The 18,550-nt window shown below is 42.1% G+C and overlaps 1 protein-coding gene across 1 annotated transcript; it reads left to right on the top strand.

The window, feature by feature from the left end:
* The first annotated feature begins 123 nt into the window (after positions 1 to 123).
* Positions 124 to 18,421, top strand: BBS2 (Bardet-Biedl syndrome 2). Its single transcript, XM_063410541.1, has 17 exons — positions 124 to 342; positions 1,705 to 1,932; positions 2,299 to 2,424; positions 2,698 to 2,760; positions 5,251 to 5,328; positions 7,460 to 7,564; positions 8,422 to 8,508; positions 9,765 to 9,900; positions 11,732 to 11,871; positions 12,641 to 12,785; positions 13,338 to 13,509; positions 14,527 to 14,656; positions 15,256 to 15,387; positions 15,815 to 15,952; positions 16,393 to 16,505; positions 17,193 to 17,341; positions 17,996 to 18,421. The coding sequence occupies exons 1-17, from the start codon at positions 226 to 228 to the stop codon at positions 18,100 to 18,102; spliced, it is 2,166 nt and encodes a 721-aa protein (XP_063266611.1). The 5' UTR covers positions 124 to 225; the 3' UTR covers positions 18,103 to 18,421.
* Positions 18,422 to 18,550: the final 129 nt, after the last annotated feature.

The following is an 18,550-nucleotide window of genomic DNA, read 5'->3' as shown; positions in this document are numbered from 1 at the left end:
CCCGGTCCGTCGCCCCCATTGTCCCCGATCCCCCCCGCTCCCGCCCCGCCCCGGCCCCACAGCGCCCCCTCGCGGCCGCCCCTCGGGCCGCGCCCCTCCGGCTGACGCGGCTCCTGCGCATGCGCGCGCGCTGCCGGTGTCTCCGCGTCCGGCGCGGCCCCGCGGCCCGGCCAGGCCCGGCTGCCCCCGGCGCGCCCCGCCCCGCCCCGCGGCCCCTCGCCCATCATGTTGGTGCCCGTGTTCACGCTGAAGCTCAACCACAAGATCCTGCCCCGCATGGTGGCGCTGGGCCGGTACGACGGGACGCACCCCTGCCTGGCGGCCGCCACGCAGGCGGGCAAGGTAACGGGGCAGGAGCAGCCTCGGCGGCTGCGGCGCGGCCCGGCCGAGCAGCCCCGGGGCCGCCGCGGAAGCCGCGCTAAGCCCCGCCGGTTCCCCTGCCTCGGGGCGGAGCCGGGCCAGAAGCTGGGGGCTGGTGCCCCTCGCCCTCCGCAGGCCCGTGGCCCAGGAGCCCGAGCTGTGTGCGGGCACGGGGACGCGATGCTCGGAGCCTCGCTGTGCTGCAGCAGGGAGCTTGCCAACATTAATAGCAGGTGCCAAAGTGAGCAGTACAAAGGTGCCCAGAGAGGCTGTGGAGTCTCCAGCCCTGGGGATATTCAAAATGTCTAGACGCAAGCTGGAGTAACACGCTCTGGGGGACCCTGTTGGATCAGGAGGTTGAACTAGATGACTTCGGTGGCCTCTTCCAGCCTGAACCACTTTACAAACCCAGGTCGCTAAGGGAACTGACGTTTTCTAGCAGACGGTGGGATTTTTTGAAGCCATGGGTTTTATCATTCAGTTCTCAGAGCAGTTAGCCTTGGCACTGTTACAAACCAAGCTCTGTGCTGATAACGGGGCTGAGGTTTCTGTGGGTGATGCACAAACAGCCTGACGGGAACAGAGCATCCTGTGTGCTCTGTTTGAGTTAGAAACATAAACAAAATAGGATTAAGTACAACCTGACTAATAAAGCACAGGTTGAAGCATAAACCCACAGAGGCACTTAGGCTGTAAATACAAACAGGGTTCATCTGTGATGTTTCCCTGCATTATTAATTTTATTTTGGCACCTTTAGGAACAGCATAGAACAAGGGCTTGTCTGAGGGACAGACTGCTCAGCCAAAAAGCAAACTGTTGAGCCTGTGGTCCTCTGACTTGGCTCCAGGCAATTTTAGTGACTGAGCATTGGTCAGTGAGGGTAAAACCATATTTATCATTCATCCGTTTTAAATTAACCATGTTCACCTACAGATGGAGGTTACAGATACGTACCAAATAAATTGTCCTAAATGTTTGGGGTGTTTTGCAAATACTGCTACCAGCTGGAGGTAATTTGTTTAGTTTGTTGTTGCTCCCTTTGGTTTCCTATTTTTGCTTTACTCTGAAGACTTGTCAGTTGTTGTTTTCAGAAATAAACAAAATGATGTTGCAACTCCACTGACCCATCTCTCACTGTTTTTCCTGCCATTTCCCTTCTTCTGGTATAGTTTAACAAATAACTGAGAAATACTATTGTCAATAAAACTCCCAGTCTTTTGTCCTCATTTAGGCTGAGTGAATGCCTTCTTCCCCATCACAGTTACTATCCAAACAATAGTCTTTATTGTTTGTATACAAACAGATACATGTGTATATTAATATTTATATCTTTGTTTCTACAGGTTTTTATTCACAATCCTCACGCCCGAGGACAGAGAACAAACACAAACCGAATGGTGCAAAGTAACCAAGATTCAGACATTTCTCTTCTGAACATTAATCAAGGGATCACTTGTCTGACTTCGGGGGTGCTGAACCCTCAGCTGGGTTATGATTGTCTGCTGGTTGGAACACAGACTAATTTATTGGCTTACGATGTGTATAACAACTCGGATTTGTTTTACAGAGAGGCAAGTTGATTTAAATTTTTTTTTAGTATCTCCATCATTTTCTGTTTTTTTGATTTGTAAAGATTACAGTTTCCACATTACTTTGTCAATTAATTATGTGTCTGTGCTATGCATTATTCCTACTGTTATATTCAGAAAATTTTGTCTCTAGAAAATCTGCAGTACTTCAAAATTAATATATGAAAATTTACTCTCATGCATACGTTACATTCACATGTCACATCCCCTAGCAAGACCAAATTAAAAAAAAACCACAATAAGCATTCAGAGCTCAGCTAAACTGACAGTGATAATGTTGGAAGCTCTCTTCTTCATTTGTGTGCTCTGATGTATGCTGTTTCTTTTTCCTTTAATGCTTCTCTGTAGGTTTCGGATGGAGCCAATGCAATAGTTCTTGGAAGGCTGGGAGATATTTCAGCTCCCCTTGCTATTATTGGTGGAAACTGTGCCCTGCAGGGCTTTGATTATGAAGGAAATGACCGTTTTTGGACGGTAAGGCCACACATAATAGTTTTGATGTTATTAGAAGATTTTCAATGGCCCCACATCATCTTGATGTTTTTTTAATAAGATAACTATTAATTTAGTTGTTGATTGTTCTTAATTTATCTCAGGCCTCAAACTGTATTTTGGCCATGTATTCAGTGCACTCAGATGTTGCTTGAGCACTGATTGTGTCAATTGTTCTGTTGCAATTGAGATAATAAAAATAATTCAGCTTTTGACAGCTATGACCATCACTGAGTACTGTCCTTCTCTTTGAAGGTTACTGGAGACAACGTTCGTTCCTTAGCCCTGTGTGACTTTGATGATGATGGAAGAACTGAGGTTTGTAACCATTTACACATGAATTCAGCTGTTCTTGTCATCTTGTAGTGAAATGATAATAAAAAGACTTAGATTATCAAATACAACTGACTTACATCACCAGTTAAAGTTTCTCGTTTTTCCTTACGCCAGGAGCAATACAATGAAGTGCCTGTGATCATCAGTTGGCAAGGCATTTATTTCATTGTTATTTCTTGAGTATGGTTATGAACTCTTTTAAATTTCAGAGAAACAACTTGTAAGCTTACATGTAAAAGTGAACTTTTAAAAGGCTGTTCTTTTGAAAAGCTTCACTTACACTTGGTAAAATCAAGAAATCTGTCTTCACATCCAGCCCTTCTGTTTCCTTATAGTGACATGGGGCAATGAAATACTCTTTGTTTGCTGATTTAAAATGACAATAACTTGTAACACGTATCTTGCTGATAATGATGTGAGACAAATAATAGGAAACAGCTGCCTTCTGATCATGCAGGCTGCGGGAGATGAGTGAAATTGTGAATTTGTATGGCATTCTCCTTTGGAAATGTTTCTTCATCCCAAATGAACAACTGTGCTTCTAAATATGAATCTTTAAGAGTAATGGCTTCCTAGTATACATCAGATGCAAATCAATATGAAGTTAAATCATTATGCTAAAAATACTTACTTTTGTCATCTGTCTTAAGACTTTAAACATAATTACTCGACTTCTTTGTTTAGTTCCTGAAAAATCCTCATTTGGAATATCCAATTTGACTATGTAATAGTGATGTGTAAATGGCCTCAATAGTTTTCATGTGTTTTTTATTAGCACTAAACTGATACAAACCCTGCTTGATTGGGATCTTCAGGAAGTGAAACGGTTTCAAGTTTTCAAATCGGTTTCTGCACAGCTTCTCTTTGTATTTTTTTAATGTGCTGAGAGGTGTTTATAGAAAGTGGAGACCGTATATAAGGATTCAGAAACCAGGAAACTGATCTATGTTACTAATTGCAAATGGTTTGCACTTGTGCTTTCAAGTGGGTTTTGCTACATTTTTCTGCTTGATAGAAGTTAATTCCGGGCAGTTGGTGTAATCTGGTGCTGCTTTGAGCTGAGCAGAGCTGGATACAATATCTGACTAACTTGTTGGGCCAGTTACCCCAACGTGCATTTACTGAGATGTTTTCAGGGTTCTTTTAGTCATAATTGTCTAGGTGATTTAAAAGGGTTTTTACTTATTTATTTACTTTTCTTTGTGGCTTTTGTGAAACTGCCTCTGGTTTAAAACTGAAGTTCTGAGAAAATGCACAGAAGCAGCTTCCTAAATGATCACTTTGTGTCTTGCTTGGTAAATAACTGTGTTAGCTTCATTTCTGTTCTTCTTGCCCCAGTAAAAACATGTTTACATTAAAAATTGACTGGTTTTAGAACTGCGTGAGTATACTTTTAGTAGCTAACAGAACTAACTTGTCACTGCCTTTCTCAAGATTTTTAAATTCATGAAGGGTACTTTCCTTTGCCACATTGCAAAAAACTTGTGGGGCAGAACTTTGACTTGCTCTTTCAAATTTCTGTCCAGTGGAATGAAAGTCACTGAGGTGGATGTGGTGAATCAAACTAAAAACAAAAATCTAGGCACCTCTGGAAAATACAGCATCACCAGTAATTGTTTCAGGATTGTGTGCTTTTATCTGGTTGCCTTTTGCTGATGGTTGCAACTTGATCAAGAAATCTGTGCTTCTTAAATACGTTAACTGTTGCAAATTGTTTCAGTAGCTGCAATAGACTTAGCTGGGTGTGATTTAGGTTGACATATCTGAAGCATCTTTACTTGGGAAGAAAAAAAGCCTTTAATCTGTTTAAAAATCCAACTTCCTTACGGATTTGTGTCTCTTTTGCCAAGTAAAGATGAAAGGCTCATGGGTTCCAGTGGGAAAAAGTACTACCAGGTCTTAAACATTGATTTCTAATTCTGTTTGTCATTGATTTGATGGATGACTGTATGGACAAGGCACTAACCAGATCTGTTCCTTGGCTTCTCAATTTGCAAAAGAGAACCTGACAATTGTCACCATCTTCAATACAAACTTGTCCGCTGGCTCCTTTCCAGTTAATGCCTTCTACCTGGTGAACTAGGAAACAGGAAAAGAGCTAAAATGTAGGAAATATTAAGGAGTGAGGATGCAGAAGACCCAATTAAATGACTATTGGTATAATCATTTACATCAAGATAAAGCAAATTTTACTCCTACTTTGCAGTAGTGGCAGCCACCACTTAGGTTGGAGGAGCAGAGGTGGTTGATACCTGAATTAATTGAGGTTTGTTTGTCTTGGGGCTTTTTTGTATGTGTTTGTTTGTTTGTTGGTTTTTTAAATGAGGGATCTTCAGTGGAACACTGGCAACATTTCATAGACCTGATAAAAGCTCTTCATTGCTGGACTTGAAATATTCATTTGTCCTCTGGATCCTGGTGCTTGCTTCCTTTGCTTGAATAATCATTTTTAAGGAGCACTATTTTTTTCAGCTTCTTGTTGGCTCTGAAGATTTTGACATCCGCGTGTTTAAAGAAGATGAAATTGTGGCAGAAATGTCAGAGACAGAGGTAAATTATTTCTGGCTTATGTTTATTATAGTTGCTGACAGAGCTGAAAGTGTTGTGTACTCTAAAGCTTCTCTGGTTGAGATTTATTGTGTAGTTAAGTAGTTACTCAACTATTTGGCACAGTATCTGTTCTGCTAGAACTGCGAAAGTTCGAGTTTAATAATGTCTTTCATTATCCAGGGGGCTTTTTGCTTTGTTTATTTACAAACCTTTCACCCTGCTGTGAAAAGTGACTATTCTTGGCTGACAGTCAGGACCCTGTGCAAGGGTGATTAAGGTTGCTGGATTGTGACTGAGGCTCTTAGTGTCCTCTGAGTAAAAGGATGTCTCCTACAGTTTTCTTCAAATGTTTTTGATGCAGTTGTGATGATGTAACTTGTCTCTGTGTGTGTATTCAGACAGTGCATGGCAGGATAGAAGGGGGATGCCCAGGGAAAACTGGAAAATTATATTACAATTGTAGTTACACACCAGCTATATAAAGAGAGCTGTAGTGACTGAAGTAAGGTATGGGGCAGATAGGTTTACAGAGGGATAAATAAAAGGTGTAGGAGTTGCTGTTTAGCTGAAGAACTGAGAGAAGATGCCCAATGATTTTGGTTTCTAGGCAGTGAGTAAAATATCCTTATCACTGCATTTAGAAGTGTTCTCAGTCTTCTCACAGCCCTTCTGGACCCAAGGTGGAGTGAGGTCACCTTTGTCCTTAAAGATCTGAGGCTTCCCTGCTGCCCAAGATGGGACTAAAAGGCTTAGCTAATAAACCACTTATGAAGAGCTATAAAAGACAAAGCCAGCTACTGCTCTGGAAAAGGAGGTTGTTGCTACCACTACAATTAGAACTGGGCCTGTAATATATCCTGCTCTCTGTGCAGTGGCTACTGTGGTCATTAGATATTTCTAGTTAAAGGGATGATAAAGGTCTGTCACTCTCTGATTTATTTCCAGATCCTCAGTAGAATTGTTTTAAATTCACACCTGCAGTCATAGGAAGCCTGTTACAATTCTACTGTTCCAAGATAAAATGACACAGCTGAACCTAAATCTTTCTTTTTAGGAAGGTAAATTCAGAGAACAGTGTCTTTTACATTATATTTGGTTTGCTTGGATAGTTTTCATTTTCAGTGTTTAATCACTTACTCTGGTGAAGCTGAACCTGTAGACCGTTGTGATTCTTACAAATGGACAATAGATTTGGGATTATTGTTACCTTTGAGTTTCTGTTGCTGTGGTCTTCTGTCCTTACTGAGTGCATGTAATTTAGTTGGATACTTAGGAAAGATTCTGCAGAAGATTGTGAGAGGAAAGGATAAAGGGTTTGGAAACAAAGTTCTGTGGTAGAACATTCAAGGAGCACAGTCAGATGAGTTAAAATAAGAAGTTGTGGAAGAATTTAAAGAAGGAAATCTCCTGTGCTACGTTGTAGAAGACCAGACAGATGATTGCAGTTGTTCCTCCTGACATTAACATCTCTAGTCTCAGTGTGTGGAAAAACCTGCATTTCCAAGCCCTGACAACTGTAGCTCACTGGGAAATGGGTCTTAAAAGGAGTGAGAAAGAGGCCAAGTTATGACTCTGAGGTCTTTGCCCAGAGCTTATTTAGGTAGGACACCTACCCTTATGTTCTAGTTGTGTTCCAAAGAAGTCCAGCTGTGGGAGTTTTTAATTTTTATCTTACTAGTACTGGGCAAAGATTTTCTACCAATAATACTTCTGGGGCTTTCCTAACCAGGCAAGTTGAACCTTTGGCATCATCAGCTCCTTAAACTTGAGAAATATTGTGTGTAGTTTCTCAATGATAGTGTGTTAGCACTGATGATCAGAGGAATCCTATGAGCAGTTGTTTTGCTGTCTGTGGTAGGAAATAGTTGGTCAAAGTACACAGTTTGAGGGCAGTTCTGCAATCCTTGCTGAAGTGTGTCCTAACACTGTCAATACAGCTTGTGTGAGGAAATCCTACAAGGCCTTCAGTGATTTCAGACTGATTCTTTAAAGTAGTTACATCAGTATTCAATGCTTCCTACAGCAGACTGACTTACCATTTAAGACATGTAGGATTCATGTGATAGATCTATAGCGTGCTCCCTGATAGTTGAAGTTGCACAGGTTCTCCTCTCTCCTCCTCTCCCCACAGACTGTCACTGCCCTCAGCCCCATGCACGGCAGTCGCTTTGCCTACGCTCTGGCCAACGGCACCGTCGGGGTTTACAACAAGGCCGCGCGCTACTGGAGGATCAAGGTTAGTCCACTGTTGGATATCACCACTGGAAGCTCAAAGGCTGCCAGGACACTTGGTAGCTAATTTCAGGTCATTCTGATGTTACCCTTAGGTGAAATTTGTTGAGCAGAGAACTTAATTTTGTTCTTGCAAAATCTGCCCGTTTTTATAGGCTCATATAAAATACCCAGTCAGTTCCTGCAGTACTTTTGGGCTGTTGGTGTGGTTTAAACAACAGGGATACAACCATACAACTAGGGATTCTTCAGCTTAACAGGACACATTTGAGTTCATGTTAGAAAATCCTCTGGTTGAATCAATAAACTGTTTTTCAGAAACTGAAATATTGCATTGTCTATGTTCAAGGTTAATTTTTCTCATCAATAGTAATTCCTCGCTACAGCAAATCAGTTTGGCAAGATCTTTTCTCAATGCTCATTTTAATATTCTTCATATAACACAGAATAGTATATTTAGTAGTAATAAGATGATTCCTCAAGAGGTGGCAGGAAGAGGCTCATGACTGTCCTCAGTAGTCTAATTTTATGACAGTGTTGAGACCCTGATACTTTTTCCTTAGAGGATTTGTTTTTTTACACTTTGTTTTTGTGAGTTCTAATCATCTGCTTGGATGGAAATATATTTAAAGGAGCGATCAGGTCCTTTGAAAGCAGTGTACTAGATTAGTAGTGCAAGGGCTAAGATGTCACTGTGTCTGATCTTAGAAACAGTAATGCTCAAACTTCCTGTTAAGAGGCATAGTTGTATTCTTTTCTGTACTTTCTGTAGTCTCACAGTCCATTGTTTTCCAAGTGGAAAGCATGTGATGTTCAGAGAAGATACCCAACCTTAATTTGTTCTTTCTTTCCTGCCCTCAGTCAAAAAACCAAGCAATGAGCATACATGCGTTTGACCTGAACTCTGATGGAGTGTGTGAGTTGATCACTGGCTGGTCTAATGGGAAGGTGAGTTTATACAGGGAGAGAATGAGGAGCTGTAGATATGGGGGCTGTGTTTGAACAAGGCTGTTAAGTTATCTGAAGAACAACAACCAAAAAAAGAAAAATACTTAGAAACCTGAGCACTGCAGACCTATTGCAATAAACCTAGTTTGGCTGGTGGGTCCTGTGCCAAGTGCAAGATCAGAGAAAAGCTGCTTCCCCTGCTTAGCTCAGAGTCAATTGCTAAGGTGTGGCAAGTTGTTTCCATGGCAGCAGAGATCCTGTGCCACATCCTAGAGTTCTTGAGTGTCTCTATTCAGGTGTGTCTTGAGGACACGCTAATAATCCTCTGCAGTGTGTTCTGCATGTTCCCAAACTACAGAGAAGACAAAGCAGTTATGTAACAGGAGAGCAGCGTCAGTCTTGAGTGTGGCAGGATTAATCAAGGATTATTTCATTTTATGTTGAAGCATTTTGTACAGCTCAGTTTCAGTCCTTCAAGTCTGTTCCTTGGTATTCCCCTTTGCTTGAAATGACTGTTTTAACTGCCACATCTCTCCTGGATGCAGCTTGCCAGGTTTTTCTGTAAAGCTGTGCTTTTTTCTTCACATCTCTTATTACTCTCATTAGCCTGCGGCATTTTAATAAATTCATATCAGACTGGCAGTCTGGATGTGTTGTAACTTACATTGGATTAGATGTGTAACATTGTTAAAGAGAGAACCTCTCCTTGCTTTGCTCCTATTCTTTTCCACTGGTAGTCTCTACCCGATTTGTTGGTCTGAAGCAGTCCATACTCCATAGAAAGAGTAATGCTGTGACCTGTGCTTTGGAAAATACACAGTGTGTGGAACTGAGCCCACCTCACCCTTCTTATCGAGTGAAAGATAATTGAAGGTTGTGGTATTTGTGTATAAAAATAATTCACCACACAAGGGCTGCAGCTGAGAGGAGAGGTTGTAAATACTGCAGTAAAGTTATTTCTGGTTTAGTGCCATCATTGCTGCATCGTATGTGCATAACCTTTCCAGTGCAGACTTGCAGTCCCTTTTATTTCCTTCCTTTTTTAGTTTTGTAACTTAGGGAAGCATCTCTGAGGAAAAGTTCATTCTAGCTCCTAGAGTCTGCCTAGAGGTCATTTCTTAATATTACTTTTTTCATGTGTGGTGTTTGGATGAGCAGAGCTGGCTTTCAGATAACAGCTTAGAGTATGGCAAGACATGAATTTTGGAGCTGGCTTTTCTCTTCATGCTGGGGCTTGGAACTTTTTGTTGTTCCAGGTTGATGCACGCAGTGACCGAACTGGGGAGGTCATCTTTAAGGACAACTTTGCTTCCTCGATTGCAGGACTGGTGGAGGGGGATTACAGAATGGATGGGAGCACCCAGTTAATCTGCTGCTCAATTGATGGTGAAGGTAAAAGCATTGTTCAGGATATTAATGTAACACACAGCAATATCAGGCACATCACATCATTTCAGATTAGCTAAACTCCTTTTGGATCCAATGTTTTGTGTGCCAAATTCCATTTGCATTTTGTGCAGTTAAGGGAATTTTGAGTTTCTCTATCTGCAAACAGGGTTTTGAATATTGCCTTCTGTGTGAGAATCAGCACGTGTTTCATTATGATCTAAGAAACTATCAAAATTCATTTGTCTAATGGAAGAAACTCCATCCTAGTTCAAAGATAATGATATTCAGAGCACAGACTCTGGTTCTTCAGGCTACATTATAATAGATGAATGTCTAGGAAATCTTTTTTTTCTATATTTTAATTCTTTGGGTGCTTTATAGTAGGTAAAGGTGTTGAAAGAACTAAGGGTGTGTGTGCTTTGGTCTTCTGCAGATGAAGAGATGAAATTTTTATATTAGAAATTTTAGATGTTAACAGCACTTTGTTTCCTGGAAAATGCTATCCTGAGACTGGAGAAGTGGTGGATATATCCCACCATGCATTCAAGAAGTCAGACCTCCTTATTGTGAGTGGAAATAAATATGATCACAGATGATTTAAATAAGCTTAATACGAATTTACAGGGATGGCTCCAGGAAAGACACTGGTGTGATTATCCGACTCCTTGGCGTCAGTGGCCTGAGACAAGCAGGTCTGGCACAACCCATTTGAAACAAAAGCCTGTCCTTGTTAAATAGCAGAGTGTTTTGCTGTCTGTCTTAATCACAGGCTGTGGGGATTTGCTGCACTTGGGCTTCAGCTCATAAACCTTTTTCCCAAGCTTATGGAAGGGAAGCATTGTAAGCAGTTCTGGAGAACCTTTTCCTAGCAGAGTTGTGTAGGTTGGTATCACTAAACATGATCATCCTTCTCTGATGGGTCCATTGTAAACAAGCCTTGGCACGATGGGGATCCCTTTAGGCCTTTATAATGAGTTATATGGGGTTATATAGATGATGTTATTGGAGTTCTATTTGGGGCCAGCATCCTTTCACATGAGGCGTTCTCCTGTGTTGCAGTGGTTTTTGTCTTGCTCTAATTTTAAATAAGTGATTCACTCGGAAATAATAACGTGTGGGGACAGTGTGCAAGGTGAATGGTTTCAGGTTCCACACAGATGTTTACAGGGCAGCAGTCATTTGCAGTCAGGCAGCATATTCTTCCCAGGTAAAAGATTTTTGTCCCAGGCTTTTATTGTCAGAGCTGCAATCAGGGCACACAGCCTTAGAGCAAAATGGAAGTTGTCTCATCACCTGCTCAGGTCCTCTGTGTCCACAGACAGTTAGAGGTATTTCCATAACACTCTGCTCCACTGGGCTACTGGGAAACAAGTCTTACCCCTTGAAGTGAAGTATCCCTTGATTTGGGGAAAAATGTGGGTAAATCTTGTTTACTGACTAACAGTGGCTTATAGTCACTTTCAGACAGCAACAACTCTGACCAGCTCTAGAAATCCCAGTACACATTTTAATAATTTTACCTAATTGTAAGCTTGCCTAAGCACCTGAAAGAATGATTGCAGTGGGAATCCTGTTGCAAAAGGACTGGGTGCTGCACTTGTTTGGTCAGGTGAGTACAGCTTAAAGACAAGTTGGATTTTTTTTTTATTGTGCTGTTCTCTCGCCCCAATCACCAAGAAAGTGAGAGCCTCTGTGGGTCTAAATCAATGCTCAGTTTTTCAGCTGAAGACCAGAACTGCCGAGGTGGTACAAGGGAGTCATGTCACAGAAACTGAAGTTCTGGGCAGGCTGTTGAAGTTTTTCTTGAAATGGGCTATGTTTTGTTTTTGTACAGTCCGAGGCTATCTACCAGGAGGTGAGGAAATGAAAGGGAACCTAATGGATACAAGTGCTGAGCAGGATCTTATCCGAGAACTTAGTCAAAAGAAACAAAATCTGCTGCTGGAACTGAAAAATTATGAGGAAAATGCAAAGGTACTGCTTAAATAATGTGTGGGGCCAAGACACACCTTCCTGTTGGTATAAATCCAGAGTAATCTGGGAAGCGGTTGTGGAGCGGTTCAGACAAGTCGGAGCTGTAGCTTGTCAGGATGCAGAGAGATTGTCTGCTGGGGGCTCCTGCCTCTGCATTTGGCTTGCTCCTTGTGCAAGTTCAGAACTTGCTTTTTGTATTTTAATAATGCTTTCTTTGCTTCTTCCTCTTGTGTTTAGAGCTGGATCCCCTTCAGCCTTGTATGTTGGCTCATGACTGAAAATTGTAGTTTTCACTGCATAAGCCATCTTGGGAGTCAGAGGGGATTGTGTGAGAGGATTAGGTCACTGGGTGAGGGCTGGGAGCACTGCCAGGATGTAGGAATCACACTTGTGGCTTGATGGTGAAGGTTTCAAAAAATAGAATGAGGAAAGAGCAAACTCATATTTGAACAGCAAATGACCACCATGGCAGAAGCTTGGAATTCTGTAAGATTGTGTTTAAAATTGACATATGTGAAGTGTTTTTTTGAGTAAAGGTTTGTATACAGATCTGAGGTCCATCCATAGTGAAACACTCAAATGCATTGTAGCCTGTGTGTCCACAGCTCTGTGCCTAATGCAACCACCACTCAGAGCTAGTTGGAGGTGTCTGGGACTTGTTGTAATGCAACCCTCTTCTGAAAGAGAACTGACTTGTGCATATGTTTTCTAGGTTTTTTGAATGAGAATCTTGAAGTTCTGATACTGAAGAGTATGTGTTTTGTAACAGGCTGAATTGAAAACTCAATCGAAGGAAGCTGATGGGCAAAGAGGGGTGATTCCAGCAAATACCCAACTCCAGACAACCATCTCAGTTAATCTGGGCTCTGACAGCCAGTCTGCCCATGTGGAGCTGTGTATTTCCACCACAAATGGTGAGTGGTAACCTTCAACCATTGATATTCACTTCATGTAAAATTATGCAAATTTTTAGTTATATTTAGCTGGTGATTTGAATGTCTCTCCTTTATTGTCTGTAACGTCCCTTTTGTGGTTTCTTTCACAAAGTTTTGAATCAAGCTGTGATCCTTGGATGGGTCTTAGGGGAGAGGAGTTTGATGGAATTTGTTTCTTATTATGTGCTATTTTCTGAGGCAGTTAACATTTAACTTGGATGAAACCAGCATTTCTTGTATAGACTGTAAACCCCAACTCACAGCTGCATTAGTGAGGGTTTTGCATGAATGCAGCTGGATCTCAGCTGCCTTTACAAAACTGGAACTACCCCAAGACAGCAATTTCACCTTGCACCAGGCATGCTAGGATGCAGTCAAGTCCAGATGTGGTAGTCCTGGTTGCCTGGGATATTTTAACAATTCACAGGAGGGTTGGAAGGAGTTGAACATCCTTAATTCTGAAAACAGTGGCAGTTTGTTGCCAGAGGGCAGCTTTTAATTTGGGAACTGCTTTTTCTTCCTGTTGCTAAGACACAATCATCCGTGCTGTGCTGATCTTTGCTGAGGGCATATTTGAAGGAGAGAGCCATGTGGTCCACCCCAGTCTCCAGAACCTCTCGGGCTGCATTCGTGTTCCCCTTACTCCACCCAAAGATGTCCCTGTGGATTTGCACATCAAAGCCTTTGTGGGTTACCGAAACAGGTGAGTTTTGGTGTGATCTCTGCTGGTCTCCAGGACTGTTGCACCAGGAAATGGCAATAATGTGGTTTCATGCTTGTCCCCTGGGAAGTGCACTGTTGATTTCTGGTGCCTCACTTCTCTGTCTTACTGAAAGGAGAGCTGGGATGGTTTCTTAAAAACATTGATACTCTTGTGGCACTGAGTTCTTTTCCAGACAAAGTCTAAATGCTCTGAAATGCTCTGTTGTGTTTAGGGAAGGAATGGCACATTTGTCCAGGAGATGTCTTACTCTGTGTGTGTGGAAGGAATCAAGAGATGAAGAGACTCTATTGTGTCATCCTTAAGGGGCTAGGCCCTGGATGGTGGCTGCTCTGGAAAGAGTACTTGAACACTTGGAGTACTTGAACACTGTGGAAACACAACTTTGTCTCTCAAGCTATAACCCATTTGGCTTTGGGACAAATAGAAAGTAACACATACCTGATTTCAAGACAACATTTTCCAGTCTCCCATAGAAATATCTCTCCATAGAAAGTATCTCTTCATATACCCTTGAAAACAACTTTCTTCCTTCTCACATCTGTCTGCCAGAGCTATTGGTGCCTGAGAAAGCAGCATTCTTTCCCTGAATAGGGAGGCACATTTTGAGAGCTAGCCACCCACTGCAGAAAGACTGTATGGGACTGAATTCCCTTTCTGTTTTCTCTATTTGCCTTTATTATTGCTTTTAATAAGACTTCACTGAACTTGTAAAGAAAATATCCAGTCATAAAGTAAAATTGTAAATGTGTTAGCCTAGAGAGTATGCTTCAGTGGAAGGATTATTGAAAATGACAGCAATGGGGAGGTATCGTATAACCTCGTGATAAGCCGGGAATTTCCATGTTTCAGTGTTTCTTCTGGGGAAGCAGTAAGCAGCTGGTTATGTAACTGTAAACTGTGGGTGTCAGTCCCCAGCTAAAAAGGATCCAGAAGCCATTGCAATAGGTGAATCCCTGCTGTGTTACTAACTCTGTTTTTCCATTGGATTGCTTCCAGCACACAGTTCCATGTGTTTGAGTTGACAAGACAGCTTCCCCGCTTTTCCATGTATGCCCTGAGCAGCCCAGACTCGGCCACAGAGCCCCTGAGCTTTGTTAACTGTACCATGAATGAGAGGCCACAAAGGGTGAGTTTCTGCTCTTCTTCCTGGTTTCAAGTCTTGCATAGGTGGAGGGTTTGCAATCAGCTTGAGATTTCCAATAGCAAAGAAAAATTATGCAGTGAACGGCACTACTGGCCTTAGGAGTCTGTGTATTTCAAGTCAACCCTGCTTTTTTCTGTCTTTAAAAGATGACTCATTGAGGCATTCCAAGCATCAGGAATTCCTGCAGGAACTAAAGGCCTGAGATCAGAAGGTGTTCCCGATATTATCTGGTTTGCTGTGTGCCTGCTGAGAGCAGGAGATATGTAGTGAATGTTGAATTTTGTAAATGAGCAGATAACAGGAAAAAGGCAGCACAGTGCTCAGGTAGTGGCTCAGTTTTGTAGCAGTCTCTGATTGTTGGATTTGACTATTTTAGGAATATTCAGCTTTGGTGCAGGGATTCAACTGTCTTCATTCTAACAAGTTCATGACATAGGGTTATGGGATGAAATTTAGTAAATGAAATTTCTGGGGTACCCTGAACAAAGTGTTTTGGTGCACATCATGTGCAGGGACATTGTGCAGTTCCTGAAGCTTTCCACACAAGGGATGGCTGATGCTCCTAATTTTATTTTTGCAAGATCGTTATGTGGCTGAATCAGAGCTTCTTGCTGCCAGAGGATGCAGAGTTTCAGAGCGCTCCCTTTCAGGTTTGCTTCACTTCCCTTCGTAATGCAGGTCAGCTCTGCATCAAGATCAAGCCTGGTGGAGAGGTGAGTGCCTCCCTGGATACCCCAGTGAAACCAGTACACTCATACTGCCAGTAGGAGGCAGTAAAAGTGAAGGATGATTAAACGGGCAGAGAAAGTACTCAGCTTTTGGAAACTTCTGTGTCTGTTTACTGTCTGTGGGTAAAATTTCACAGCCTGTTAGTAAAGTCAACTGCTTAGTCTGCAGATCTGTTGGAAGGAGAGAAATTCTTTCCTCACAGAATGGTTTCAGGGAGCCATAATGTGAGGCACAAAGCTGTCTGTAACTTCTGCACTGGTCCTGTGTGCACAGATGCCTCTCTATCCCAAACCTGAACAAAAGCCTCTTTGAAATCAGTGTCTTCTTGTCTACTGACAGCTGTAGAGCTTGCCCATGCCCACTTGTTAAAAAGACCTGCTTTCAGCCTGGGCTTTCTTTCCTTCCTGACAGATTTCCATCAACACAGATGATATTGATCTAGCTGGTGACATTATCCAGTCAATGGCCTCTTTCCTGGCCATTGAAGATTTGCAAGTGGAAGCAGATTTTCCTGCATATTTTGAGGAGCTGCGGAAAGTGTTGGTGAAGGTGAGGAGACTTTGGGCATTTCTGAGTGGGCAGATGAGCAGTCACTGGGTTTTTTTTATGAGAGGATCTCTAAACTGCTTTATCTTTGTTGTGGAAATCAGCCCACAATGGCTTGCTGTGTATTCTGTGGGACACCCTCAACTTTCTGTTTATTTTTGTTTTGTAGAACAGGCCTTTGGTCCCTATCAGTTGGTTGTTTAGGATAAAGTAAATACCTTGTCTAGGAGACTGAGCTCTAGGTTTGAGTCATCGTGCTCACCCCTTCTGGGGGCCAAGTTACTGCTCCTGCAGTGGGGAGTGAGGGGAAAGAGAACAGTGTCAGGGATGCTGCTTGATTAGGTTGGGTTGTTATTTCCTATTGCACTGGGTTGAGGTTAGCCTCAACCCTGTGTGCCCAGGGTGCCAAGGACCCTTGCTCATGATTTATTTGCCTTGGACAGGTGGATGAGCACCATGCAGTGAATCAGAGACTCACTGCTGACATGGCTGAACACTCCAACCTCATCCGCAGCATGCTGGTTCAGGCAGAGGATGCCCGGCTCCTGGGAGACATGTGAGCAATTGCTCCCTGCTTTGTGTGTTGGGGGTTTAGAATGGCCAGCCTTTGCTTTCCAGGCAGAAGAGAGCACAGAGAAACATTGGTGTGGTACAAGAGTTGCCTAGTTAAGATTTTTGATGTAGAATTGTACCTTTGATGGTCTTTTCATGAGCTCTCCTTGAACCTTGTCAGGTTCTTCAGGTGGGAAACCAGTCAGGGGAAGGCAAGAGGGCAAGAGTAGGGGCAGGTGAGGTGAATATACTTCAAGATGATGAGATGTGTTAGCTTTTCCTGCCTTCTTCCCTTAATATATCTGTAGTGTGTGTATTTTTGAGAACACCAAGGAAGAAATGTTAGGTGTCAGGTTTTCACTCCGATTTGCTGTGTTCTGCTAATGCTGAGCAGCAGTAAAGAGACCCAAGCTTCTGCAAGCCAATGGTACTTTCACTGGGGAGAGTGGTGTCTCCACTTTGTCTTGCTGGGCTGGATAAAACAACTGCAAAAATAGACTGTTCAGGTATTTTTGGTAAAATAATGAGTATAACCAACATGTCTAGACAAGTCTGTTGTCTTGTAGCTGGCAGACATGCAGGTGACTGTGGTAACCAACACAACCATGTATTGGTACACCTTTATATTGACAAACCAGGAATGACTTTCCTGTCCTCAGAGATGTAAATAACTGGACTGATTGTTCCCTAGGAAAAACATGAAGACACGGTACAGCGAGCTGTATGACCTGAACAGAGATTTAATAAATCAATACAAAATTCGTTGCAACAATCACACAGAGCTGTTGAATAATCTGAAAGCTGTGAATCAGGCAATCCAAAGGGCTGGGCGGTTACGTGGTAAGTTGGTGTTTTTGAAAGCAATGAGGAGTCTCAGATACCCAGGTGAGGGACATTAGATGTGTCCCACAGGTCACCTGGGTTAGTTAAGTGACTTCAGGCTTTTTGGCCTGAAACTCAGTTAGGAGAAGTAATCTTTCATTCTTTAGTCATAGCCAATTATGTGTGACAGTCAACTGTATCTGGTATAATCTGGGCTCACAATTCTAGAAAGAACAATTTGAAATAGTTTGCAGATTTCTGAATGAGGCAGAAATTGATAGTTTTGTTGAACATACTACTTTTAAAATGTTTTTAGAATTACTTCAGTTCTTAGTTTATAATTCTGGTTTTAAAAAAGCAACTGCTGACTTAAGCAGGACTGTTTTATCTGCATTATTAGTCCTGTAGGTCTTTGGGGAGGGAGGCACTATTTTGTATGTTTATAGCATTCCCCTTCCAACAAGCTCTCATAAAACAGAGCTACAGGGGATTCTTTAAAGAAAGGATTTTATTTATGTACTAGAAAAAAGGTGGTGTTTCATCATGCGTTTAAAAAGTATTTGAAAGAAATTCCTAAATTTTCAGACTGGATCAAATAAGTATTTTTACCAGTTTCTTAGTCTGTAACTGAGGTTTTTTTTCTTTTCTTTCCTTTTTCTTTCCTCTTTGCAGTTGGCAAACCTAAAACACAAGTGGTCAGTGCTTGTCGGGATGCAATAAGAAGCAACAACTTCAACACACTGTTCAGGATAATGCGTGTGGGAACAGCTTCTTCTTAGGGAGAGGAGCAGCAGCTGTGCAGAGGCAGTGATTCCATGCACTGGGCAGATAATGCATGGCAAGCAGTTAATTCAGACCCCTACTCCACTGTAGGGTGAAGTAATTACAATGATAGTGCTGTAGTTTAATTGTCAGGTGAGAAATATTACACAGACCAAAGCTCCATGAAGAAAGCATCAGAGTTTAAGTGCAGATGTGGTATTTATGGAAGACAGAAGTTCACAGTTCTATTTTTTATTACAGTAACTTATTTATGTATTTAAATATATTTTGTAGTTAAGGCGTTGGTCTTTTTCATTAAAACATAGACTGGCTTGACTGATTTGGTTCTGATTTAGTTGGGGAGAGGTGTACTGCTAAGTTTATTTGTTGAAAAAACCCAAGCCAAACAACTTCTCTGGCTTCTGCTGCATAGTTCCTTTACACTTGAACTTCCTGTGCTGGAGA

This window comes from Prinia subflava, chromosome 13, assembly GCF_021018805.1.
Source record: "Prinia subflava isolate CZ2003 ecotype Zambia chromosome 13, Cam_Psub_1.2, whole genome shotgun sequence".
In the NCBI taxonomy this organism is placed as follows: domain Eukaryota; kingdom Metazoa; phylum Chordata; class Aves; order Passeriformes; family Cisticolidae; genus Prinia; species Prinia subflava.
This window is presented reverse-complemented; position numbering and strand designations above follow the sequence as displayed.